Source organism: Eptatretus burgeri, chromosome 17 (assembly GCF_056783735.1).
Source record: "Eptatretus burgeri isolate ZD-2024b chromosome 17, Ebu_testis_v1, whole genome shotgun sequence".
Classification (NCBI taxonomy): domain Eukaryota; kingdom Metazoa; phylum Chordata; class Myxini; order Myxiniformes; family Myxinidae; genus Eptatretus; species Eptatretus burgeri.
Window position 1 is genome coordinate 30,330,511 of NC_140977.1, and position 26,327 is coordinate 30,356,837.

Here is a 26,327-nt window from a genome sequence, read left to right on the forward strand (position 1 = left end):
CACGTGTCAATGTTGTGAGAACGCACTGATTGTAAATTTTCCTTTTCAGAAACAAGGCCAGGATAGTTTTCATCGAATTTTTTTCAGTTTCCAAATGCTGCCCATCTTGCTCCAGTCCACCTCTTCACTTTGAAGTGATCTATATTCACTTGGACGAATTGTTCCAGGTAAATGCAATTGCTGGTCTCTTCAATTTTGCAATAATCAGTTTGAATATTTATTATTTTGCACAGGGGTTGAATAGTACTTTTGTCTTTGTCATATTAATTGTATTACAATAATTTGCCTTTCCAAATTGAGCTTTTCCATTTCGATTTTCCTTTCTTTGGCGTTGTTAAAGGGGGTCAGGGATATGGAGGAGCGAGTAGACAGAACAGACCAGAATGCAATAGAATGAAAATAACCTCAGGAAGAGGGGTTGGGGGGAACACACCAACCGAAGGGTTGAGGAACAAAAAGGAGGGAGACTGGCAGGGATAAAGGATGTGAGGAAGAATGAGAGCAAAGGGAGGGCATGGGGGAGAACAAGATGGATATAGCTGTGAACTATCAATCACAGAAGTGCAAGGAAAAACTAGAAACTTGGAAAGAGATAGGTTAGGGGAGGGTTAATGGGGTTAGAAAAGATCCTGGTGGTAGATGGGGTATGATCTGAAATGGTGGTAAACAGCTGTCTTGAAGCCCTGGAGGGAAGAATACCATTGAACAAACTGAAGAAGATTGTTCCTCTTTCTTTCCATCTGTGGTACCGACGTGAGCAATGAGTCTGGATTTTGGGGAGAGCAGTACTCCATCAAGCTGCTGATGAAGGCCTTGTAGATAGACAAAGGTTCAGGTGTGCCAAGGAATGACGTTTCACGACAGAGGATGCCCAGTCTGCAGCTTGTTTTGAAGGTTAACTTGGATATGTGCTTTGCCAAAAGAAAGATCATCCCTGATAATGAAACCTGAAAATTTGAATGAACAAACTTCTTCAACAGGATTGTGAAGGAAGTACATGAGAGGGTCCACCAAACGATCTTTCTGAAGAGACAGAGTGAGAGTTATCAGGATTGAAAGACATGTGATTGTGAAGGATCAGCTTGTGATTCTATCAAGGTCTGCAGATAAGGAAGATTCTGCTACCTGCCTTTCTGAAGAATAAGGGATGTTTTATGGCTGAGGGTGGAGTCGTCAGCAAATAGATAAAGACGATTTTCCAGACATTCAGAAAGATCGTTCATGAAGATGCGGAATAGGACGGAGCCCAGAACACTGCCTTGGGGCACTGCGCACAGCCTTAACTGGGAGAGGAGATGGGAATATCCAGTTGAGAGCCACATGTAGGCTACGACAGGGAGGAAGTCAATAACCCAAGAGTGGAGGTGACCTTGGATGCCATAGGCAGAAAGTTTGGAGAGCAATGCAAGGGTGCCACTGTATCAAATGGTCGAGATATTTCTCAAAAGACAGCCCTGATCTCATGTTTGACATTGATGGCCTACATGTATTGGTGGGAGAGTTAGAGCAGCATGTCCAAGGTGGGGTGACCAGGTCTGAATCTGAATCGGTGATTTAAGATGAGGCCGTTGAAGAAAAGGAAGGATTTAGTATCAACTGTGATGATATATTCCATGACCTTGCTAATGATTGCTAAAGGAAGTGGGAGAGTGGGGGCAGGGCAAAGGGGGAGATGGTATTTGACAGGGTGAGGTGGAGGGGGGGAAGTTGGGAGTGGGCGGAGTGAGCAGAAACCTTGGATGCATCAGGGCATAAAGGAAACTGGGAGGGGGCAGGGTGAGAAGAAGCTAGTCAGGAGTGGGGCAAGAGGGAAGCTGGTAGGGGGTGGGGTGACTTGGAAACTGGGACAAGTCGGGGAGAGAAGGAAGCTGGTAGGGGACGGGGCGAGAAGGAAGCTGGAAGGAGGCTGGTTGAGGAGGAAGATAATCGAGTTTTCAAATACATGGATACAAAATATGTGGAGTCGTTGATATGTTTATTTACATTCTATTAATAGTAGTACTTCACATAGCTTTCGGTAGAGAATGTTTAAAATGCCAGTGGACTATTAATCCATTAATTAATTAATTTATTTATGTGGTAAGGCAGACGGGTTTTCTTTTTCCCTTGAAATAAATTTATTCCTGTTCTCTTTGCTCTCCATACAATTTGTGCCATCTTGCCAGTACTCTGGTCCCTCGTGATCAGAGATACACTGACCAATAGTCGCTCACCATGCCAATGTCAGAAAAGCTTCAGTGACAAGTTGGAACCAATAATTATTAGGAGAAGGGCAAAACTAACTTTGATCGGGAGTGGTGGGCTCCTTTCGGGAACAATTAAAGGTGGGTGGAGAAGATGGTTGGAAAGGTGTGGGAAAAGCAGACAAAGGAAAAATGGACAGCGCACAGGCATGAAAAGTAATTATGGAGAAACACCAAAGCGCGAGAGCAACAGTTGGAAAGAGGCGTGCATCCACCTTGACCGCAAGTGCGCTGGTCCAAATTGTAAGAGCTTCAAGAGAGAGACATGCCTGCGGGAAATTTATTTAGCTGCGTCAGTCGGTGAGAGAATCTGCTACCTCATTCCTTCGTCCATGCAGGTTCATTCCTTGCTCCTTACCGCCATGATATCCCCTCTGGGCCCCTGTTAGAGGTCTACTGACCCAGTAGTTTGACAAATAATAATCAGCATCGGTGTGAGTACATATGCCTTTGTGTTTAGTAACTTACAATTAAAGCTGTTGTCTTCCGTGGAAACGCTAGAACACAGAACAGAAAAAAAAAACAATACAGAAGAAAGCAGGGAGAAACACCAGTAGCAGGGTCGAGGGACACAACACAGAGACACCTGGAGGAAGAATGGACGAGGGAAAGAATCACAGCAACGGGAAGGGGATGGGGGGGGGGCACAGGTGGTGAACAAGCGGGATAAAAGCTTAAACACAGCAGGAACACAGGGCTGAAAGAAGAAAATCTGGGATTAAACAGCAATAGAACAACAGAACAAAAAGGAAGATGGAGGGAGAGGGGAGAAAACACAATGATATGAAAAGCAAGGGGTGGGCTTGGGGAGGGTTAATGAGGGAAGAAAAGATCATGAGTATGGTTGGGAGATGACCTGAGGAGGTTGTGAACAGCCAAGCTGTCGCTCTGGAGGGAATAATGAAATTGAACAGACTAAGAAAGTTCACTCCACAGGTGAGAGAAAAGAGAAATAAATGAGTGGAGATGAGCGAGCTGTGAGTTTGGATCTTGGGAGTTTCACCAGAAGTGTGCTACTGGCATTACTTGTGTATGCTGGAGAAACCTGGGGGGGTGGGGAGGGGTTGGGGGGGGTGAGACCGAACATAGAAAGGGAAGAGAATGCTAAACCAGAAAAGAGGTGGAAGATTGTGTAGCCGTTTTGAATGTCTCCATGGTGTGTTAGCTGCCAATAGAACCAGCACCGTATTAAAAATAAGTAAATTATCACCAATAGGGATGCAAGTCCTCCCCCGACCATACTTCAAAAATGGGCCATATAGATTTTACATTGAAATCAATCAATAAATAGATAAACAAGCCAGTAGGCGATGAGGGATTCACTCGGATCGAAGCGCTGGATACGATGCTTTTCATTCTGACCGATCCACCGACAAAGATTCATTGCCAAGACGTATTGGTTCACATACAATTGTTCCTCTGCCTGGCAAGATTTTTCCTATTGCGTATTTTGCCAACTGGCACTCCTCATAAAAAATGACGGTAAATAGACACCCTATTTTTGAAGGACAACCATTTGAAAAATAAAACCTCAATCAAAAATCGGCTCGAGCAAAATTTTCTAAATATCTCGAAGTGTTTAATTCCGAAGTCTCGTTTCTCGACATTCAAAACTGAAGGACAAGTATTGAAAATACTGTACGCGGTTTTTCGGCAACTACACAGCAACGGGTGGTTGCTAGGCAACAAAATTCAAACGCGCACATTCCCAGTATATATTCCACATGTTGGCAAAGTTTCATCGAAATCAGTTCGCTGGTTCGTGCTATGGAGCCTCGCGTTGCAGACACACACACACGCACGCGCACGCACTCACGCACGCACGCACGCACGCACGCACGCACGCACGCACGCACGCACGCGCACACACACACACACACACACACACACACACACACACACACACACACACACCCCAACAATAAGGGATATCTAGCATATATAGCGAATCCAATAGATAGATAGATAAATAAATAAGAAGGTAGTGAAGATGGTAAAGTGAATATAAATAAATAAATAATTAAAGGTGATATGTCAATAGTGAAGAGGGTAAAATGTACACAAATAAATAAATGAATAATTCAAAGCTGTGTGTTGGTTGCGTAGATGGCAGTTTAAAAAAATAAATAAATAATTTAAAGGTGGAATGTAGGGAGACCATGAAAGAACTAATTTGGTGTACTTTTAATTTAAACAGTGGAATTTTTAATGCAGGAAATGATGTCACCCATTTGAAATTTGCCTGCAAAATGCCCAGGATTCATACGATTGTATGTCCATACCATCAAGCAAATGTCTTGATCAACTGAGTAATTGCCTGGGATTCGCAGACGAATCTCTTCCAGGCATATGGATGTTAATTAGGCATCCCATCTGCTAGCTTGAGTTGGTGGATGTTAAAAATCCCACTTCGCAAAGAGTTGGTGAGCTATCACTGGCACCTTGAACAAATTTCAAATTAATGCTCAAACCTCCAGGGGGCACTGCATCAGTGGCACAGCCAAAGCTTCCAGCAAATGATGCTATTCACAGCCATGTGATGCATACCAAAGAAGAAAAAGAAGAAATTCTGAAAACACATCTCAAGTCATCAGTTCCATGGAGTTTATCATTTTCAAAGCATTCTTCACACACGAGCATAGCTTAATGTCTAATTTTGTGTGAGAATAGACAGTCAGGTTTCTAATTAACTAGACATCACCAACATTTAAACATCACCACCTCCCTCCCCCCCACCAACCCCCACCCCCGATCACCCCCCTCCCCGTTCTCCTCACACACAACGCAAGGAGTGTCTGCATCCTAAGGGATTATGAAAAGTTTTGTCAATTGTATATATATATATATATATATATATATATATATATATATATATATATATATATAATCAAGGCTCATGGACGAGCTGGAGCAAAATGGAAAGGGGGGAACAACAACAACAACAACAACAACAACAACAATATCAACAGAGGAGAAGTGAGAAAGCAAGAGTGAGATCAAGGGGTGGGGGGGCACATGGGGGTGAACAAGCTGCACACAAGCTGAACGAAACACAGCAAGAGGAGGAAGGGGAAGGTGGGGATGAAACAGAAAGAGAACAAAACAATCAACAACTAACAAACAAAAAGGGGTGAGGGAGAGGGGGAGAAAATCATAACAACCTGGAAAAAGGGAGTGTGAATGAGGTTATTTGGGGTAGAAGAGATCATCAGTATGGATGGACAGGAGGGTGGGGTTGGTCGTGGTTTTGTATTGAAACCTTTGAGGGAAGAATTTGTTAAAAACAAGTCAATTTGAAGATGCCCCACGATGGTGTACCAGAAAGGTAGTCCCAACGCACAGGCTCAAACATAAATTCATGAACATACACCACCTCTAGGGGGCAATGTGAGACAGTTGATATGCACTTTATTTGAAGAAGATTAAAACGTGCAAACTCACTGGATGTTGAGCCAAGTGAGCATCTGTGTGGTTCCCCCGCCAAATATCCAAACAGTAAAGAAAACGATGAAGAGTGTTGTCGTCAGCATTGTCTTCCGCACCTGTGATTCTGTGTCACGGATTGCTAGGGCGAACGCAATGGCTCCACGCAGACCTGAATCACAAAGGGTAACAGAGGGATGATTGGAACCAACACAACACAGAGTGATTATTGTTACGGCCTGAACCAATCACCCTGCGATGCCGTCAACTTCCTTGGCCGGTGTTAATGTGTGATGCACACTCGTGCATCATGCAATTAAACTCAACATCCTGAGGGTGTTGTGCTGCATTTCACATGGACATGACTCTCAACCAGCCTTGCACAAGGCTTAAAATAAAAAAGGGGGGGGGGAACAACAACAAAAATTAATTTAACACCAAAAGCAATCATGACACAAGTTGGCCTACATCAGAATAAAGCACAGTTCAGGAGGTGGTCGGGGAGAGGAATGACAAACTGAAAAATGCACCTGCAAACATCATCATGTGCTGAAAGTTCCAGCCAATGCGGGTTTTGCGGCCAAGGTTGAGTAGGAACGAGAGTGGGTAGATGTTGCACGCTCGCCCAATGAAGATTCCAAGCTGAACGGCTTCAGTAAAGGAAGATGTAAAGGTTATGGCGTCCATAATGGCCGATTCAATTAACGATTGTATAGAACCTGAGCCTTCAAATCTGGATGCACATCCTCTTCAAGTCTTGAACACAGGAAACCACAATACAGGGAACAAACATAAAGGGAAGTGCAATATCTAATTGCATACCTCCATCCTTGGTTAGATAGTTAATAAGAAAAGGAGAAAATCTGGGTGAGGGGAAGATGGGGGGCAGGGTGAAGAGGGGGGGGCATGATGGGTGAAGAGGATAACAAAAAATAATGCTAGCTAATTACAATGGTGGAACTCAACAGTAGTTTTTCAGAGGGAGGGTTATCCAAAAGACCATTTTATCGATAATACAACATAATGAAACAGAGGAGCGAATGATAGCAAGGATTTATCGGTGAGATAACTGATCAAAAGGACTGACATTTACAGCCATACAGATGAGATTTTATTTATTTGTGTGAGGAGGGCAAAGCAAGATGGAAAGGGAAGAGGAAGAGGAAATTAAGACAACAGGAGGCAGCAGGTGAGTAAATGGTGGATACGAAGGCACCAGCGATGAAAATTGGGTTGAAGACATGGTCACTGTAGGTAAACATCGCGAGGCCCATGTAGGAAAAGATGAAGTTTTCAGCCATGAAGTTTAGCAGCTCAAACAGCTGTGGGAAAGAAAGATTGTGTGTTGATGATCGCTGGTGGAAAAATTGTTAAAAAAAAATGACCGTTTCATCGTCCATACTTAATTGTCCAACTACGAGTGGAACAAAATCACAAACACAAATCAAATTGGTTGTATGTGCAGACATGGCAGTCTTCCCTCATAAAAAAAGTATTTTCAGGTAACCCACTGTTGCGGTTTTGGAAGACCCCAGGGAGTTGCATGCAACACATAAAGGAACACTGGAGTTTATACAATCAAAAGCATTTAGATTACCTCTCCCCTCATATCAGTGGACAGGGAAATGCATTGTGTTTGTGAAGCAAGTTTGAAGCCCCTCTTTGTATCCCTCCTTTCATCTCCATCCCCATCTCCCCTATCTCTCTCCTTCCCTTCATTCTCCACAACACATCCGTAAACACAAACAACATGCTTTACAAAACCAACAATACACCTCCAAAGCTCAGGTTATGCAGCAACTGCATTATAGCGCTTGAATACCAATCGGACCCATCATAGCGCTTGAGTGCGACTCGGTCCTGCACGGCACTTGCAACGAAGCGCTTGGGTGCCATTCAGTCCTGTGCAGTGCCTGCACTGAACAGACAACAAGAACCACCTGGCAACGTCGGCACGCAAATCAGGAAGTTGCACGGGGAGTTGCCCAGTCCCCAGGCCACGCCTCAGTCAGGGGCTTTACAAGTCTGGGTCGTGCAGCAAGCAGAGTAGCGTATGTCCAAGGAGCAGAAATAACTGAAGAAGCCCTCCAAGAACGAGCCGCGTGAGCACGAGCTACGATGCAGACGGGCTCTGTTACGAATGATCGAACCAGCCGTGGGGTGAGCGATCGAACCAACCATAGAATTCTTTCCCTGGATGTGCCGGCAATTACACACAGGAAATTATCTTTCTCTTGCTTTCCAAACTTCTAATCGTTTACTTGGAATGCACAAAAAGTTATCAATTGTTTCCCTTCAACTCGCTCAGCGTAAGGGTACTGACACGCATTCACGATTTCCTCTATGCATTATGAAGCAATCACGACATTTATCCCCACACAGCACATTACATCCTCTCTTCTTTCCTCCCTCCACTCCATTTCACATTGGAACAGTCTTGCATCAGGTGAGTGAAGGGTCGCCAACAAGCCACACCCTCTGTATATCTATCTATTAACCTTGATTGTGCCTTGCTTCCCAGAATGAATGGCGCGCCTATGTCTGTAGATCGGTGATAAGGATTGTCTAAGGGGCTTGTGTACTCGGGGTAAGATTCTTTCTTGTGTGATACGGCATTGTTGTAAATACGTGCTTTTCTTTAACAAGACCTTTTATTTCCAACCTGCAAGATTGTCTCTTTCTCCATTTGTTAAACACTCGTGTGTAAATAGTAGAAGGGAGTTTTGCCCCACTGATTCACTACGGTTATAGACTCGCTAACGTCGCACTCACGGTTCCGTTCGGCCGTACTTGATTTAAATCAAAGAGTGGGGTGCCGAAAGCACGGTTCCCTATCTGGGAGGTTAACTTACCGGGAAGGTAATGTGAGAATTGGATGCGAGGACCCAACCTAAGTTAATCGTTATCTGCGGAGTTGTCTTTTGGGCTCATCAGCTTTTGGGTCAAAGGTTGGGAAGCAAGTCCAAGAGAGGCCCCTCATGACCCAGCTGGCAAACCTGCAGCATCACTTACCTCTTATCATTGCTGAATAAAATATTGGTTAACAACGAAACCTGACCTTATTGACCTATCACAGCATTCAATGAATTTCAATGTCCTCACCACCTGTCATGTAATATGATAGTCTTTACCGAGGTATAGAATAACAGTGCACAGGGTTCTCAACAAGCTAACTCATCATAAAAGGCGAATAATATTTCTCAAAATTAAGCCCGAGCCTCCACCAGCCTGCCACATGCCTCCTTGGTCCTGCGTTGAGACTCCTTTGAGAGATTGTTGTATGAATAGTGAGCTTGGACGATGCCACAGAACAGAACAGCCACCACACCTAGCAGGGAGGACAAACATGAGTGAGTGTCAGTGTCACCGAATAACTTGCTCCCTTATGATGCCATAAAGCGTACCATTAAAACTGCAACACTTAAAACAGTCCATTGGACATTGCATTGAGCTCCCAAAATTGGTTGGTGCCATACCTGTGAGCTTGCAGGCCTCAGCGAGGAGGAAGGTGCTCCAGGAGAGGAGTAACAACAGAGCAGTCTCCAGTAGAGGGAAGTCCCGCAATCGTGTGAACTTTGTGATGTGGATTCGACTGTTAAGAACAACTTGAGAATAGGAATTGTCGTGGCCTGGTAAGGCACGTTATAAAGATCAAGGAATACAATGAAAGTTTGAGTAGTGGTGCTTCCTGGCAAAGAAGATGCAATAAGGAGCAAAACAGATGTTTGTCATGTGATACACAACAAACCATAGGGACACAAAAAGGGTTCTTTTCCACTGCAGGAATGGGAACAATTGAAATATGTACATGGAAATTTGGTTTCTGCTTACCGGCTCCAAATCTGATTAGGCCCACAGCACCAAACCGCCATCCTCGAATGTTTTCTGTGTTAATTTGGCAATGTAATTAAAATGCTTTAAGAGATGGACATTGATTGGAGTTCTATCCAAGCAAAGGTCAATGAGCAATGAGATAGTTGAACTAAATACATGTTTCATGAGTACCGGACGTAATGCGTTTTTTTTCCATTTGCTGGTGATTAAAGCAAATAGTAAAAATAATAATAATAATAATAATAACAATAAAAATAAAGCAACCAATATATCCCTTTTGCCTTCCAGAAGACTTACAACACCATGCATATTAAAATATTTACCTTATGTCACTGTAAATTCCTTTCACTTCCCGTGCACAAGCTCGTCTTCCTGTCTAAAGGCCACATCCTGACGTGTCCCGAGTTGAGCGTCACATTAATGTCATTCTTTTCAGATATAGATCACTTTGTGACTGTACTCTATTTTCGTAATGGTGCATTAACATTAATTTTCCCATCATTGCAGGACAATTTTATAATGCATTCATAGTGTAACCTTAAAGCCTCACCCCACAGTATCAGTATGCTTGCTCCTGCCTTTGGACAGAGCTCATAAGTCCCACTTCTCATGCACCTTGTACGTGTTTACTCTTTGATCATTTGTGGTGACCCTCGCTCTCGCTTGCCAGTGCCCGAAACTGTGCAAACAAATATAGAGCACTCAGGTGGCTAGCGAGAGCCATTTCCTTGTGATTTGCTCGGGAGACTGGTAATATAAACTTCATGGCAAAAGTAGTTGCAGAAGCTTTGGGGAAAGCGAGATCATATTATTCAAGAAAACTATCCACATATTCAAGAGAGTTTCGGCAGAGGCTGCTTGCAGCCTATGTTGATCTCTGTAAAGCGTTCGATTCAGTGAATCGGGATGTCCTCTGGAGGATTCTTGGTCTTCGTGGGATGCCATCAAAACTGATCGATCTGATGTCTGAACTCTACTCTGGTACTGAGAGTGCTGTGAAGTGTGGTGGTACCACCTCTGACTTATTTCCAGTTGTTACTGGAGTTCGTCAGGGATGTGTACTTGCCCCCACACTTTTCAGCACTTGTATGGACTGGATTTTAGGGAGGATGTCGGAGAGATCAAATTGCGGTGCATCATTTGGGAATGTCAAGATCTCGGACCTTGATTTTGCAGACGATGCAGTCATCTTTGCGGAGACTTTAGACATCCTTTTGGGGGCCCTCGAGGTGCTGAATGAGGAGTCGGAGCCGCTGTAATTATGGGTTTCCTGGGTAAAAACTAAGATCCAGGCTTTCAATAAAGGCCCGGTCACACCTTGACGTTTTAGCCAGCGATGGCAACGTATTAAAATGTATGTAAAACGCTGGCTGACGTTGAACTTTTGATGTTTTTTTTTTAAGATTCGGACGTATTCATAACGAGTTGGTCGTATGCATAACATATTAGTAATGGACACAGAACGTTTCGTTGTGTTATAGATAACTTATACCAACGAATGCTGAACCTCTTGTTGGCCTACACAACCGATGCCCAACGATAGTCTAACTTCAGCATAGCACGTTGCACGCATCGCCGACGATGTCGTGACGTAGCCTATTAAAAGGCTGACGCACAACGATTCGAATCATAACTGCCGTAGAAATGGAAGTGACAACATCGCGGTCACACCTTGGCGATCTTGCCAGCGTATGCCGACCTAAGAAAAATGTGTCTAAAACGTTGGGGGCACGTCAAATACGGTATGAGTAAGTTTGGTATACGTGAGTAGAACGCTAAAGTACGCTATCATACGTCGTAGTAAGTAGAGTACGTCAAGAAATTTTAAACATGTTCAAAATTTTACGACGTACTCGGCGTATGACACACGTTCTGCATGCGATGGGGATAAGTTGTACACACGATATGCGGACGCTTACACACATCCACAAAGGCTACTTATAAGCTACTCATAAGTCGAAACACGTCGCGGTAATGTCTTTTTTACGCTAAACGTATTTCTAACTTATGTTTGACGTGCTTTGAACCAATTCTTTACGTAGTCCCAACACACATCGACGTATGTAGACGTAGTCCAATGACGTCTTCCGGTCGACAAAAAAAAAAAAAATGAACGTGTTTCTTGCTTACAACTGCCATATAAAGACGTGTTCCCAGCGGTTTTGGGAATTGGTATATAAAAATGCTGCTCATAAAAGGGGAACCCAACAGTGTTTTCAAGTCCTTTTTGAGTCGATGTCCATGTCAGCAGTAACAGTATCAGTATCAATATCAGTATTAGTATTAGTATTAGTATTAGTAGTAGTTTGTTCATGTTGGCAGTAGTAGGTGAGTGTGAGGGGGAGGGTGTGGGTTATGATGGATCCTCCTTGCGTCCGCGTGTCCACGGGTAGGTTCATAGGCTGCCACTCAACGATTTAAATGGCTGCATCTCCACTATTGAAAGTAGACGCTTGCGCTCAACAATTGGATTTTTTTGACACTCAACGAGTTTTAAACGGTACCACTCAACTATTTTCATTGTTTACAATGAACGATTTAAATTGCTGTCACTCGCCTTTGTTTTTTGACGCTGGCGCTTGGAAATTTTAATCGTTTCTATTGAACGTGTTAAATCGCTCAAACCCCACTATTGAAAGTAGACACTTGCGCTCAACAATTGGATTTTTTTGACACTCAACGACTTTTAAACGGTACCACTCTGCTATTTTCATTGTTTACAATGAACGATTTAAATTGCTGTCACTCGCCTTTGTTTTTTGACCCTGGGGTTTGGAAATTTGAAGCGTTTCTTCTGAACGTGTTAAAACGCTCAAACTCGACTATTTTAAATAGACGCTGCCGATGGACAATTGGAATCATAGCCAAGCTAAACATCGAAGTGTGAACATCTTCGTCATGCCGAAGAAAAGTTTGAAGAATGCTGCAAATAAGTGTCCTGGCCGTGGCCGTGGATGCTGACGCAAGGACGATCCATTATACCGACGTCTTTCAGCCTATGAGTAACTTAAAAGTAACGTCTGTCGATGTGTGGCAACGATCGCGTAACGTGCCAACAACACGTTAATCATAGGTTAGAAATAAGTTTCGGGTACGCTAAACATTACCTCGGCGTGTCTCAACTTATGATTAACTTACAAGTAGCATGTGTTGACGTCTGTCAACGATCGCAGACCGTGCATACAACTTGTGGCCAGTGTAGCGGAACGTGTGAGTCATACGCCGGTATACGTCGTGAAATTTCAAGCATGAAAAAATTTGAGGACAACCGAAAAGTACAACGTTTAAAGCCAACGTACAACGACGTATGGCAGTGTTTTTTAGCGTGTTCTCAATGTTATCAAAACTTACCCATAACGTATTCAACGTGTGCCAGCGTTTTAGAAAAAAAATTCAAAAATCGGCATACGTTGGCTAAAACGTCAAGGTGTGACCGGGCCTTTAGATCTTGGATGCTGCTATCCTGTCTGTACCTGTTTGTAGTGAGGATGTTGAGGTGACGGAGAGATTCACTTCCCTTGGCAGTGATATTCATGTCTCTGCTGGCTGCGAGTCAGAGGTCAATAGACGTCTGGGTCGGGCCTGGGGAGTCATGGATTCACTGGATCATGGGGTGTGGCGCTGCCGGTACCTGTGCGGGAGGACGAAAGTCCGAGTCTTCAGGTCCTTGGTACTTCCAGTCTTGCTCTATGGGTGCGAGACTTGGACTCTGACCAAGGATCTGAGACGGAGACTTAATTCCTTTGGTACCAGGTGTCTTCGGAGAATCCTTGGCTATCGCTGGTCGGATTTTGTGTCCAACGAGCGGTTGCTGAGAGAGACTCGGATGAGATTTGTTACCTGCATAGTCCGTTAGCGTCAGTTGCGACTGTATGGACATGTGGCTCGTTTTCCTGACGCTGATCCTGCTCACCAGATTCTCTCAGCGAGGGAGTCTCATGAGTGGAGGAGGCCAGTGGGCCGACCACGTGCCTCATGGTTGCAGCAGGTTGACCATCATCTCAAGGAGATGGGGATGGGCCTGGCATCTGCCTGGGGGATGGCCAGACGGAGGCCCCTGGAGTACCGGCGGAAAGTGGACGCAGCGACGCGCTGTCCTGGCACATGCTCCCATACCTGACCTGATCCACATAACTTAAACTTGTGAACATGGCGATTTTCACAGGGATCTTTCCAAACGTACAGAATGAGGCAAGAGACTTGATTGGGTAAAAAAAAATTGGTTTGTGTTGATACATTGACCGTGACACACCGGGGATGAGCCCAAATGTTTGAGTACCACATTCCTTCGAGGCAATGCTCACTAACCAATTACACATCGTGATTGCATTGCAGGGGACCGTTTAAAGATCGTAATGCTATGCAAATCAAAGAGGACAAAGGATATAAGAGCTGTGACCATAGCAGTTGCTGCTCCCATGGCAAACGAGCCACCAAACACACCCACAAAGTTTCCCACGGCACCAAAGAAAGCTCGAGTGTTGAATGAGTGCAGGCTGTAGCTGGCGATGGAACTGCAGCAAACACATGGGCAAGAAATAAAACCAACAAACTCGAGGTACGCACACTCGCCTATGTGCTGTCAAGCCTGGTTTTAATCTCAGCCCAGCTATAAACTGTCATCCCAGTGTTTCACCAATGCGTGTGCTGTCCCTCGGATGGATGTGAAACTGGGCGTCCAATCCACCGGTATTAGCTAGTGGACGTTAAATATCCTACGCTGTCCTTCCAGAAGAGTGGGTGAGTTATCGCCGGCACCATGTACAAATTACAAATTCCTGCTCTAACCTACTTGGGAGAGTGCCATAGAATACTACAGTTTGGCAAACTTAACAATAGGCGCCATGTTGTTACCCAACTGTACACGTGCGTGTGGAGTTAACCAAGTACTATTGGAATGTACCTTTGAGATCTTTAGACCTTTTCGATCCATTAGACCTTCAACTTTAGACCCTTTAAACTCTCAGACATTCAGACCCTTTAGATTTTTACAGACCTTTAACGTTGGACCCTCAGACTCGACACATTTTAGAGACCTTCGACCTTTTCGACCTTCGACCAGTGGGTCCCAAACTTTTTTGTCCACGAACCAAAAATTTGAAATCACATTTGCCTCGCAAGCCAAATGTTCCCGGTAGCTACTTGGTATCGGTACCTCCAATAAAAAAAATTGTCGGAGAAAACGCTTTCGACGTAAAAATCCCCCCTTAAAAACGGGTATTTTGAGGGGGAGTTTTTCAAGTTTGGGTCGCAACCCTGGGTTTTGGAACTCCTGCCTTAGACCCTTAGAGCTTTAACTTTATAGTTTGGACCCTTAAGACCCTTTAACCACTCAATACCCTTAAGGCACTTCGACCCTTTAACCCCACAAGACCCTTTAACCCCTCAAGATCCTCGAGACCCCAATAGGCCCTCAAGACCCTTTGCTATGAGCCTAGCTTATTAATAACTTAGGATGAGCTCTTTGAATACACCAGGTATGCCAAGTCACAGACAAGGTTTCTTATAACTCAGCTTGCCTTAACTGATACAAAACATCAACATAACCAGTCACATTTCGTGACATTTCATGGTTTTCTACAGTGGTAATATTGCTTTCGTGCACGTAATGTATGATCCACTCATGATTTTGTGTGGTCCATTATAAGTAATATTAAATAATACGTAATGTTACATGACATGCATATCGGAGCGTACAGATTAATTTATTATTAGCTTATCTGCAATTTAAATTCCATGTGATCATGTGACCGGAAGTGTGTCAAATGGCGGTCACGCAAATTCCTTCCAAAATCTTCTTCTCCTGATTCACCAGTCAGAATGTCACTAAATTTGGGTTACAACATGAAGCCAGGGTAGGGATGTTAAAATGCCAGTCATGTCGATCACGTGACCAGAAGTGTGTCAAAATTGCCGACTTCTTAAATGTTTGGGAAAAAAATCGCATAAATTCCTACCAAAGTCTTCTTCTTGAGACCCACCAGTGATAATGCTATCAAATTTGAGTTGCAACATTTGGCCAGGGTCGGGATGTTAATTAAATTGCAGAAATAATGCCGATCACGTGACCGGAAGTGTGTCAAAATGGCGGACTTATTCAATGTTTGGGAAAATCACGTAAATTCTTTCAAAAACCTTCTTGTTCAGACTCACCAGTCAGAATGCTGCCAAATTTGGGTTACAACGTCAGGCCAGGGCCCAGATAAGCTACAGGTCCAGTGGTCCTATTTTTTGGACAACAACTTGTATTACATTCATTACAGAATATCTTTCCCATTACAAGATCGTATAATCATAACATAGGACGTCACATGGTACAACTGATTCTACTTGGATGCAATTGCTAATTCCAGCACAAATTTGGCAAACAATGTCGACGGAAAGAACAAGTAAAACAAATAAGAAGTAAATACCTTAAACGATGAATGATCCACCGTGAGAGAAAGGAATCTGTAAAAGGGAATCCCTTTCTCTTACCGCGGATCAATTACCATTTCAATTATTTACTTCTTATTTGTCTTGATTTTATTCAGCTCGTTTTAACAGCAACAGAATCACTCAACACGGCATGCACAAACGAGTCGTCGTTGACTCTCTATTCCATGCAACGAACATTTTCTTTACCATAATTTCCTCCTTTCTGGATCATGAGGATAAAGATGCATCTTCGTTCCACTGTCTGATCGATTGGAACTGCCCCATGATGAACATCGCAGCAACTTTTACACCCCAAAACTGACTTCAGAATGAAAAATTATGATGACGAGATGTAAATGGGACAGAGAGTCTACACAGGTGCACACAATTTAGCGCTTTGCTTGGCGAAAATGAGTAACAAGATGGTGCCTTCGGATCATATGATCACGTGTCCTCCAATCACAATCGTTTTTTCTCAAACAGAGTTCATTTTTTTCTGTAAGTGTGGCTGTGCCACTGATGCAGTGTCGCTTTTACCAGTAAGCTTGTACTCAGACTGTCATCCTTCCGAGATCGGCAAAATGAGTCAACCCATCTGGTGTTACTTCAACGTTATTGACAGGGGCTCGAACTCGAGACACGAGGATCAAAACCAGCCACCTTATCAGTTAAGCCAACACCAGGCTTACATGGGGTGCACTGCATCAGTGGCACAGCCGAACACCGAGCAGATGGTGCAACCAGCAGGCATGTGCTGCATACGAAAGGAAGGACCTTCTGAACTCAGGGCTTTGAAAACTGAAAAGCCCATTACCGATACAACAAACCATTCATTTTGAATGAAATGAAAATATGACATGTCGGGTTATAATCGCTGAATGCAAGACATTTTTTGTCATCCTGGATTCATTTATAAGACTTTCACTTCATAAAACCGCCAACCGGCAACTGCACTATGATGGAATTGTACAAACACTCTGGCTTATACTTTTACCAAGAAAGTTCATTTGGTCAGGTGTCAGGAAGGAATTATATAATTCACCTGGAAATAACACTGGGTGTCAAACTGATAATCTAGAATTGGTGCAGGTACAAAAAAGTCATTTTTGCAGCAATTAGTTATTTATAAAGGACACAGGTTTAATTTTAAAGTCGACTCGATCTACTTCTCCTTTTAAAGAATCATACATAATATATACCCATGTTATGAAAGGTAACCTCGAACCCCTGTGAATTAGTAAGCCTCCTTGGAAGACTGCATTTGTGGGAATAATGTCTTGAATGGTTCGACTGAATAGAGCATCAAATGACAAATTTCGGACTGCCACGTGTCCTCTGTCATTGCGTTGACAATTGGAGTGCGCTTTTGCTTGACCCATTTTTTTCGCTCATATGGAAATGTCATTCCAGGGAGGTTATGGGATGGTGCTTTGTCCGTCAATCAGTCCATCAGTCCGTCCGCAAACACTTGCAACTTCTCTGAAACTACACACACAGTTTCGATGAAACTTGACCACAACCTTCAGGTACCAAAATTTGTTCACTGCATTAAAAAAAAATCCATAGGTATTTACTTTTTTCTCATATTTTGTGGCTCATCCACACCTTCCAGTGGTTCCCTGGTTTTCTTATCAAGCCGCAACCAGGTGAGCGCCCAGGGGTATTGGCCCTATTTTGATATATACAGTGTCGAGGCTCGTGGAGAACCTCTGAAAACATTTGTTCTGCTTCGCATGTCAACGTTGGGATCTTTCTTTCAGCATTGCCAGGATTGTTGGGAAGGAAAAAATGTTCAAGTCTCCACACTAATTCAGAGCCACAATGGTAATCGCTGGTTTTGCTTCCAAAATAATTGTTATATAGGTACCCCTTGTCAAATATTGTATCACCAATTTTGGCGAAATGACCCGAACTAGAGGCGAACAAAATCTCATAGACGATATTATGTTACGAACCCAACCTTAAAGGTCCACAGAATCAAAAAAAATGGTTTTTGATGTGATTATATTTATTTTTAAGTATGAAACAAAGAACTGAATGTGGTTTTTAATCCTCATAATTTTTAAGGTGTTACAGTTAAAAAAAGCAAACCCATCGGGTACCGCCCCTAAAATTTTCAGATAAACTGCCATGACGTAATTGAGGGAAAGATTGTCAGCACACAATGGATAATGGCTGCTCAAATTGCTTCAGACTTATCACAAAGTGAATTTGATGAAGAAATTTCTGATCAATATTCCCCAGATTACAACGATTGCCCCCGAGTTTGAGATGACGTCATGGGAGGGGCGCTCCCCCACCCCACCGAGACCTGACAATACCTCACCCCTCCCCCAAGATTCGATTATGCCTTTTATCACCCACCCCACGAGATTGGACCATGCCTCAGCTCTCCCCGCAAGGACAAAGCCTTGCAGGTGATGTTGGGCGATGACCTCCCATCTGTCCTGGTGCAGCCTGCATGCCGAATGGCATGGTGTGGCCAGCAGACTAACTTCTTACAGAAACAACCGGCTGCAAGCCATGTGACATTGAGAAATAACAGGTTTATGATGCCCTTCGATGTCTGGGGCCGCACGCGTCCCACAGTGGATACCTAGCATATACCTTCATCTTTGCCGACAGGCTCGGGTAAACTGCTGAACCCCCATCCCTGATGAGGACTGGGGCTTGAGACAGTGTCCCACGAACGAGGAATTCCAAGTAAGCGCGAGTCATCAGCTCACGTTAAGTCCCTGTCCTTGTACACACCGCCCATTGCTACTACTGATCGGACGGTTTGGTGATATCTTCGGATCAGCCCCTGCACGGGCCATCCATGGTACACGTTACACGTTGTTGTTGTTGTTGTTGTTGTTATTGTGTCGGCTCATGCCAGTGCACCAAAAAGATGAGGAACTTGACTGTCGAGAGGAAGTGAAAGTCATAACAAGGTAAGTAAAAGTCCCTTCGAGGAAGTAAAAGTCCCCTCAAGATTTGACAACGCCTTCCCAAAGAGATCAAAGCATGCCTCCTGCCTCTCCCACCAAAATCTGACAAGGACTCCCACCTCCTCTCCCCACTCCCCCGAGATTCGTCCATGGGTGTTCCATCATGCCCCCAAAATCCAACTATGACTTCTCCCCTACCCCCAAGCCCGAGATCTGACCAGATCTCTCCAAAATCCAACGATGTTTCTCCTCCCCCTCCCCACCCACCGAGATCCAACCATAACTCTCACTCCTTACACCCCCTTTCTGCCCCCCATTTTTTTTTTAAACATTAGCTTTACCATTTTCCACACCACAAACATCAAACAAAGGTTAGTGGCAAAGCTGAGTTGCACACCATGCCTAAAAAAGGTAGGTGTTGTGGCTCATGAAGGCTGGAGACTGGCAGTGCAGTGCGGAGGCTGCATAGGCGGTGGTGGAACAAAATATGAGTTTGATGTTGTTTGGAGCAAATGAATCACTGCTCACTACCCAGGGTGAATGGATGCATGCTTTGTGTTTAATGTGCATATATGTATGAGGATGGACTCTAATTGTACAGCTTTGAGGACTCCATGTTCATGGAATATTTCACCACAGCAAGTAGAAAACATGTGTGCTCTCATTGTTACCATATGGTTCTGAATGTGGACCCCTCCCCCTCCACTCACCCCCATTCAGAAGTATGTGAAAAGATGAGACTCCTTTCATCACAGATGCATATGTACAACACGAGGCATCTCTGACAAACAACAGTGGACTCCACACATTATATCACAAGAAGTTAGGCAATGAAAGGAAGGACTTACAAACAGCAGGAGATAAAGTCACTAAGTGCCACCTGGAGTGGCTAGGTCTCCTTTCGCACATGCTTGACCATCATCTCTCAAAAACAAGTCTTTCATGTTGGCTTCCTGAGTCTTTTTCAAAGAGTAGTCTGAAAACTATGTGGAGAGGTGGGATTTGGAAAGATCCTCAGTAAATAAAAGTGCCAGAGGACAAGTGGTATGAGTGGGCATTTGCATCGCAGGCAAGATGGCATGCCAGCTATTGCCCAGGCATGGAAAGAGACCCAGTTAGATCACAGCAACAAGAAAAGCACTTGAGCTGCACTTTAAGAAAGCAAAGTAACAAAATGAGAGAAATATATATTGGAAGGGGTGAAACATGTTAGTGAGCAGCATTGTGCTGCCCAATATTCACCATGCAACAGATGGTGACACAATGCCTGAGGACTCTCAGTGCACCCATCCAAACCCACATCACAGTGAAGGAGGAGGAGGACATTGGGACCATACTCTGTGCAGAGCGTTGGTGCCTCTTAAGCAATCTCCTTGGCTGTTGGGCACAATCCTGGATGGGTCACCACTCCGACACAGTGTACCAGCATGCTGGCACTCATTTTGCCGACCTCGGAAGGATGGCAGGCAGAGTCAACCCCACCTGGTATTAATTCAACAGCTGAGCGGGATTTGAACTCAGGACCCGAGGATCCAAAGCCTGCCACCCTAACCGTTAAGCCAACACCAGGCATACCACAGTGAAGTCATGCTGGAAACTGAACATTTTCTCTTTGGGGGTGGTGTGGTAAGAATGGAATCTGTAAGACGGAGTGTGTGTGTGTGTGTGTGTGTGTGTGTGTGTGTGTGTGTGTGTGTGTGTGTGTGTGTGTGTGTGTGTGTGTGTGTGTGTGTGTGTGTGTGTGTTTTGTGTGTGTGTGTGTGTGTGTGAGTGTGATAATGCCTTCTCTTCGGTAACATACAAACACACACACACACACACACACACACACACACACACACACACACACACACACACACACACACACACACGACTAGACAAGAGACAATTAAATATAGTATCTGGGAATCCAGCATAATGAGAGATGTGTGTGCTGTTCGGGTTAGGGTAAGCACCAAACATGCTCTTCCATTAACATGCATTACCTGCAGGAAAAAAAAATCCATTCACATGTTTTTTTTTTAGAACTAATATGTTATTTTACTGTAAACTAATGATGAGACAACAGTGCAGTCATGATTCAACCGTGGAACAAATAACTTATCCGATCGTATTATCACAAGTATGTTGAAAAGACAATCGGCACAATAAAATGTTTCCTTGTACATTGAGGGCTGCGATTGTAATTTAAAATTAAAAACACCTGAGACTGAGAAAATTATTGAATCAAGAGCCCATCGCAGACAGCATACACCATTGACTGGAAGACAAAGATGAAATGAGAGATAAACTCCATCCAGACAAACTGCAAATGCCCATGTAATCAATGAGGATCTCAAACGTTTGGTTTGCTGAGAAGGTAGTTTCAAATGTATGACAATGGAAAAGGACCGTTATGAAGAAGAAGCCTTACGAGGATAGCACAATGGCAACGGCGTCATTGAGGACACTTTCTCCAAAGAGCAGGGCGTAAAGGTCAACATCTGCATGGAGATCATTAAAGATGGCCAACACGGTCACTTGGACAGGAGATGAGGGAAAAGGAAAGAAAAAGGAGGACAACATTAAAAGGTGTCACACCTTGAGCATTTCAATTTATTGCAAAAGCATTGCTTTAAAAATGATCGACAAGGTTGGAATTCGACCTTTACAAACCTTTGGATATCCTTGTCGTTTGCTATTTTTATTGCTTAAATGAAGCTGTTGTACATATACATACATACATACATTATACCATATACAGTGCCTATGGAAAGTCGACACCCCCTTTCAAAATTTTCACCTTCTGTTGCCTGATAGCCTGGAATTAAATTTCATTACATCAAACTTTTTACACCTTCATTTACAAATTGTAACCCACAACTTCCAAGTGAAAAGCAAATTCTACAAATTTCAGAAAATTAATTAAGAACACAAAACTAGAATATCTTGGTTGGATAAGTGTCCACCCCCCCACCCCCTTATAATATCAACAAGCCGAAACCCCGTCACAGACAGATTCCGTTCATTCACCACCCTCACCAGCTCACCCACACTCAAGGGACATGAACTGGACAGGGCGTGCTTGCCCCCGCCTACTCATCCCCCGCCCCTGCCCCATTCCCCCACGCCTCCCACCAACGGCCTTCAATTTGCTTATCCCCGCCCAAAAATTTAATTACCCCGGCCCCGCCTCTTCACTCCCCGCCCCCCGTCTCTTGATTCCCCACCCCCTTACACTCAACCCCGCCTAATTCACCCCAGCCCCCGCCCACTCATACCCCGCCCCATTTCCTCCCGTCTCCCGCTTTCAATTTGCTTACCCCCGCCCCAAAATTTGCTTACCTTGCCCCCCGCCTCTTCACTCCCTGCCGCCGCCTCTTCACTCCTCGTCCCCGTCTCAACGGAAAATATTTATTCTGCTTCAGAGTTGAAAGTTGATTATTGCCACAATGTGTGATGTACTCTTACAGGTACGAAGTTTCTTTCAGTCCAGGTCACAGGACCGAGAAAAATGTGACGCGACCGCTAGGAGGAGCACAAAATTGGTCCTTCGGTATATATATATCCCTGCGTCGTAAGAGGCGACCAGGGTTGCGTCAGGAAGGGCATCCGGCGTAAAACATGTGCCAAATCACTTTGCGCATCATACGGATGATCCGCTGTGGCGACCCCTAACAGGAGCAGCCGAAAGAAGGATATATATATATATATATATATATATATATATATATATATATATATATATATATATATATATATATATATATATATATATATATATATATATATATATATATATATATATATATATATATATATATAGAAGATACAATGTTTCTTGTTACATTTTTTGTGTCAAATTCACATTCTGAGGTCGTCAGCATGTGCAGAAGAGGGTTTTACATTGCAGACGCTATTTCCGAGGAGTGGAATTGCACCTCTCAGCGGTAACAGTCTGTCGACGACAGACGTAATGACGTCAGTGAATGACCGATGATGTCATGACGTCCTGACGCCTCTCAGCGGTGACGTCACACGTCGCCATGCAAACTAATGTAAAACGAAAAGTGTTTATTCTGCTTCAGAGTTGAAAGTTGACTATTGCCACTATGCATATGTCATATAGTCAAGTGGCTTAGTGACATAATTGTTACAGACTGTATACAAGCACCAAATTTTCTGTGCATACCCTTTGGGTAATGGCTATCAAATTTTGAGTAGGAGCCCATCCAAAATATTAACCTTTTCATTACGAAGTACACATTAGCAAAGAGCCTGTCGGCAAATTGCATTCAATATTTTGATATTGGTAGTATTCATTATTTCCATCTCTGATGCTATTAATTGTTAATTTTTTTGTATTAATTTTTATTGTTAATTTGTATTTTGTTATGTTAATTTGTATTTTATTACAACTAGGATGTTATTAACCTCCACCATCGAAGATGGATGGAGGTTACTGTTTTCACCCGTCTGTTAGTTTGTTTGTTTGTTTGTGATCAGTATTACGGAAAAACTCCTGGACGGATTTCGACGAAACTTGGGATTCGGTATGGTCCAAGGATCATGCCATCAGATTTTGGACTTGGTCCAAAGTCCAATATGGCCGCTATGGCGGCCATTTTGAAAAAAAATTTGAATTTTTGTTTTTGCATTTCTACATGTTTTAAGTGATTTCCAACCAAAAAATAAAATTTTGCTGGAAAAAAAAAAATTTGCAACTTTTTTTCAAAAAAAATTTCGATTTTATTTGAAAAATATTTGAATTTTTTTTTTTGCATTTCTACATGTTTTAAGTGATTTCCAACCCCCCCCCCCCCCCAAAAAAAAAGATTTGTTAGAGAAAAAAAAAATTTTTGCAACTTTTTTTTTAAAAAAAATTGATTTTTTTTTTTGGCATTTCTACATGTGCCTCGATCTCGTTTAGTTTATTCAATCGTGGTTCAGTAGAGTCTGATCCGTTTTGACCTACAATGAATAGGATATCAGGTTCACTTAAGTGACCCAGCAGTATTGGCGGCGGAGGTTTTGCACTCTACCGAGTGCTCCCCTTCAAGTTCATGTTGTGTAGGTCTTAATGAGTAATAAGAAGTCAATATCGATATTAATATTTCGGCACGCCCCTTGTTTTGTTCCACCATCAGATTTTTGTTACTGCATGAAATGAAACAAGCTTTGACATATATAGTAATGATATTATTGTCTTCCTTCAGAGGCCCCTCAAAATTCGTTTTGATGATTATGGTAGTTAAACAGTTCATGTTCTCCATTTGCAAAATGGGAGGAATTAATGCACAAAAAAGAAATAAAAATGTTTCCCATTTTTTAGATGACCACTAAGATGAGTTCGGCTCATAGAATCACGCTCCATTTGGGGAGAAAACAGTTGAGTTCATACCTGACGAATTTGGACTTTCCATGTGCCGTAGTTTCTTCACAAAACCATGACTTTCTGACTAAGTACAAAGTATTTCTTTGCTTTTTTTAATGTATACATATATGGTTGCCGTTTTGAAATTTTCATAGACCGATACCCGCTGCCCAGCCGGACCAACTGCCAACAAAGTATCGCCCGGTCAGTTACAGTTAAACCAAAAATCATGATCATCGTTTTAGTGTGGAGGTGAGTACTGACAGTGTACTTGGGTTTTTTTTCCAGGTGGGTGCAGGATTGAGCACATGCACATAAAAATCTCGGGTCTCCGCATAGTGGCGTACAGGCTTAAGTCGTACTTCTGTTTACTACCGTAGAAAATCACAGAACCATCCGATCGACATGCTGTTAACAGTTTCAGAATCAGCTAAATTCTACAACATATGAATATGTAGACGAAACTGATCCGGCCTTTTGGATCACTTTAAAGTAGGGTGCCCTGTAATTTTAATGCGCTCTATGGATCCTCCGGAACTCACGAATGGTACACGTTGTGTAGTCATTAAACTACGTGGTAATGTCATCGAAGTGGAGCTACTGCGGGACAGTCGAAGGGGAAAACCTGAATGATAATCAATGGATAAAAATGATATAATATATTGTTTAAAATACATTCATGCTATCTGTCTTTTACCATATGTTGCCAGTGAAGCCCGAAGACGGGCACCTTTACTAGTTCAAAATAACTAAGAGAAGTAAATTATAGAACAGGGGTTCCACGTGGTTGTGAGAAATTGAAAGTGAAACTTTTCTATTTTTTTTTTTTGCAGGCTATCAGAAAATGGAAGAAGACTGGAACCACTGCATTATTTGCCAGAAGATTACCGAAGAACCTCTTAGGTGCCCATTACAAAGCCCTGGTGCGAGCAGTGACACGGCTGTGAGACCTTATCAGACATTTCTTGACAATGTCAAGCAGTTCAGAGAGATTGGCATGCTACCAACAGAACTTTTCTTTGGACAGGAAGAAACTGCTGATGGTTTCGCTACTCATTCTGCTTCTTGGCACAAATCCTGCAACCATAAATACAATAATACAAAATTATCCAAAGCCAGAAAGAAGAGGGAGGCTAACCCAGAACCTGATTAACAACATCTGAGAAAGCGGCAAGCAGTTGATGTTCAATTAGTCTGTATCTTCTGTGAGAAAGGTTGTGAAGCTGGTGACTTACGTCAGGTATTAACTTTTGAAGCAAACAACAATATCAAACGAATGGCGACAGAACTTAAAGATAGTGTACTTGTCTCAAGAATAACCAGTGGTGATCTCATAACCATTGAAGCAAAATGTCACCTCAACTGCCTCGTCAATTTGAGAAATAGATATCGGTCTCAACTGCGAAAACAGAATAGAGAGCCAGAGGATTTAAATGAGAAGGTCAACAAGAGTCGTGTATTTGTGGAAGTGACTAGTTACATAGAAAAAGCAGTTAACCAAGGAATCCTTCTCTTCAAGCTATCCGAACTTCATACCTTGTACCAAGAAAGATTGAAGGACTTCGGCATTGTTAAGACTGTGAATAAAACCAGACTAAAAGATCAGCTGCTGAAACATTTCACTGAAGCTCAAGAGCAACAAGGTGGAAGACACACCATACTTATCTTCAAAAATGGAATGGCGAATTTGCTACGAGAAGCCCCGAGGAAGAGATTTCTCAGATGATGCTTTTGTGCTAGCAAAGGCAGCAAAAATAATCTGAGATGACATTTTCAACCAACAGCAATTCCATTTTGAAGGAAGTTTCCATCCCAAGTGTCAAGAAGACTCAATACCCTCGAGCCTGAAATCATTCATTTTTCAGGTGTTCAATGGTACTAACTGTGCTGTGTCACGTGATTGGGTTTTCGTATATCATGCCTCGCCCGCTAGGGGTGGCAGCAGTGTGCTTCTGGTCGCGCAATAAAGCGGAGTAGATGGTGGCCCGCGTGCTTCTTGCGTCCCCACTGCACCTCGTACACTCTAGTTGGCTGACGAGGATGGTTGAATACGGACTTATGCCCGTTTTCGACGGGGACGACTTCAAATTGTTTTCGGAGCAATTGTAATGCTATTTCCACGCGAAC

General features: G+C 43.2%; 1 protein-coding gene and 1 pseudogene across 5 annotated transcripts in view; one reads left to right on the forward strand and one right to left on the reverse strand.

Moving 5' to 3' along the window:
* The window catches only part of LOC147009669 (sodium/hydrogen exchanger 6-like), a 112,178-nt gene that overhangs the window by 18,103 nt on the left and 67,748 nt on the right, over positions 1–26,327 (reverse strand). For 3 of the 4 annotated variants that reach the window (XM_085860962.1, XM_085860960.1, XM_085860959.1), the window contains exons 6-12: positions 21,261–21,366; positions 13,886–14,014; positions 9,143–9,246; positions 8,906–8,994; positions 6,875–6,988; positions 6,197–6,308; positions 5,685–5,838 (exon numbers count right to left, since the gene is read on the reverse strand). In XM_085860962.1, coding sequence (XP_085717088.1) covers positions 5,685–5,838; positions 6,197–6,308; positions 6,875–6,988; positions 8,906–8,994; positions 9,143–9,246; positions 13,886–14,014; positions 21,261–21,366 — 808 coding nt within the window. The remainder of the gene's footprint in view (positions 1–5,684; positions 5,839–6,196; positions 6,309–6,874; positions 6,989–8,905; positions 8,995–9,142; positions 9,247–13,885; positions 14,015–21,260; positions 21,367–26,327) is intronic. The other variant, XM_085860961.1, reaches the window with a different exon arrangement.
* On the forward strand, positions 1–26,327 carry LOC147009670 (uncharacterized; annotated as a pseudogene). Its single transcript, XR_015052650.1, has 2 exons — positions 1–167; positions 25,034–26,327. The product of XR_015052650.1 is annotated as an uncharacterized LOC147009670 (transcript).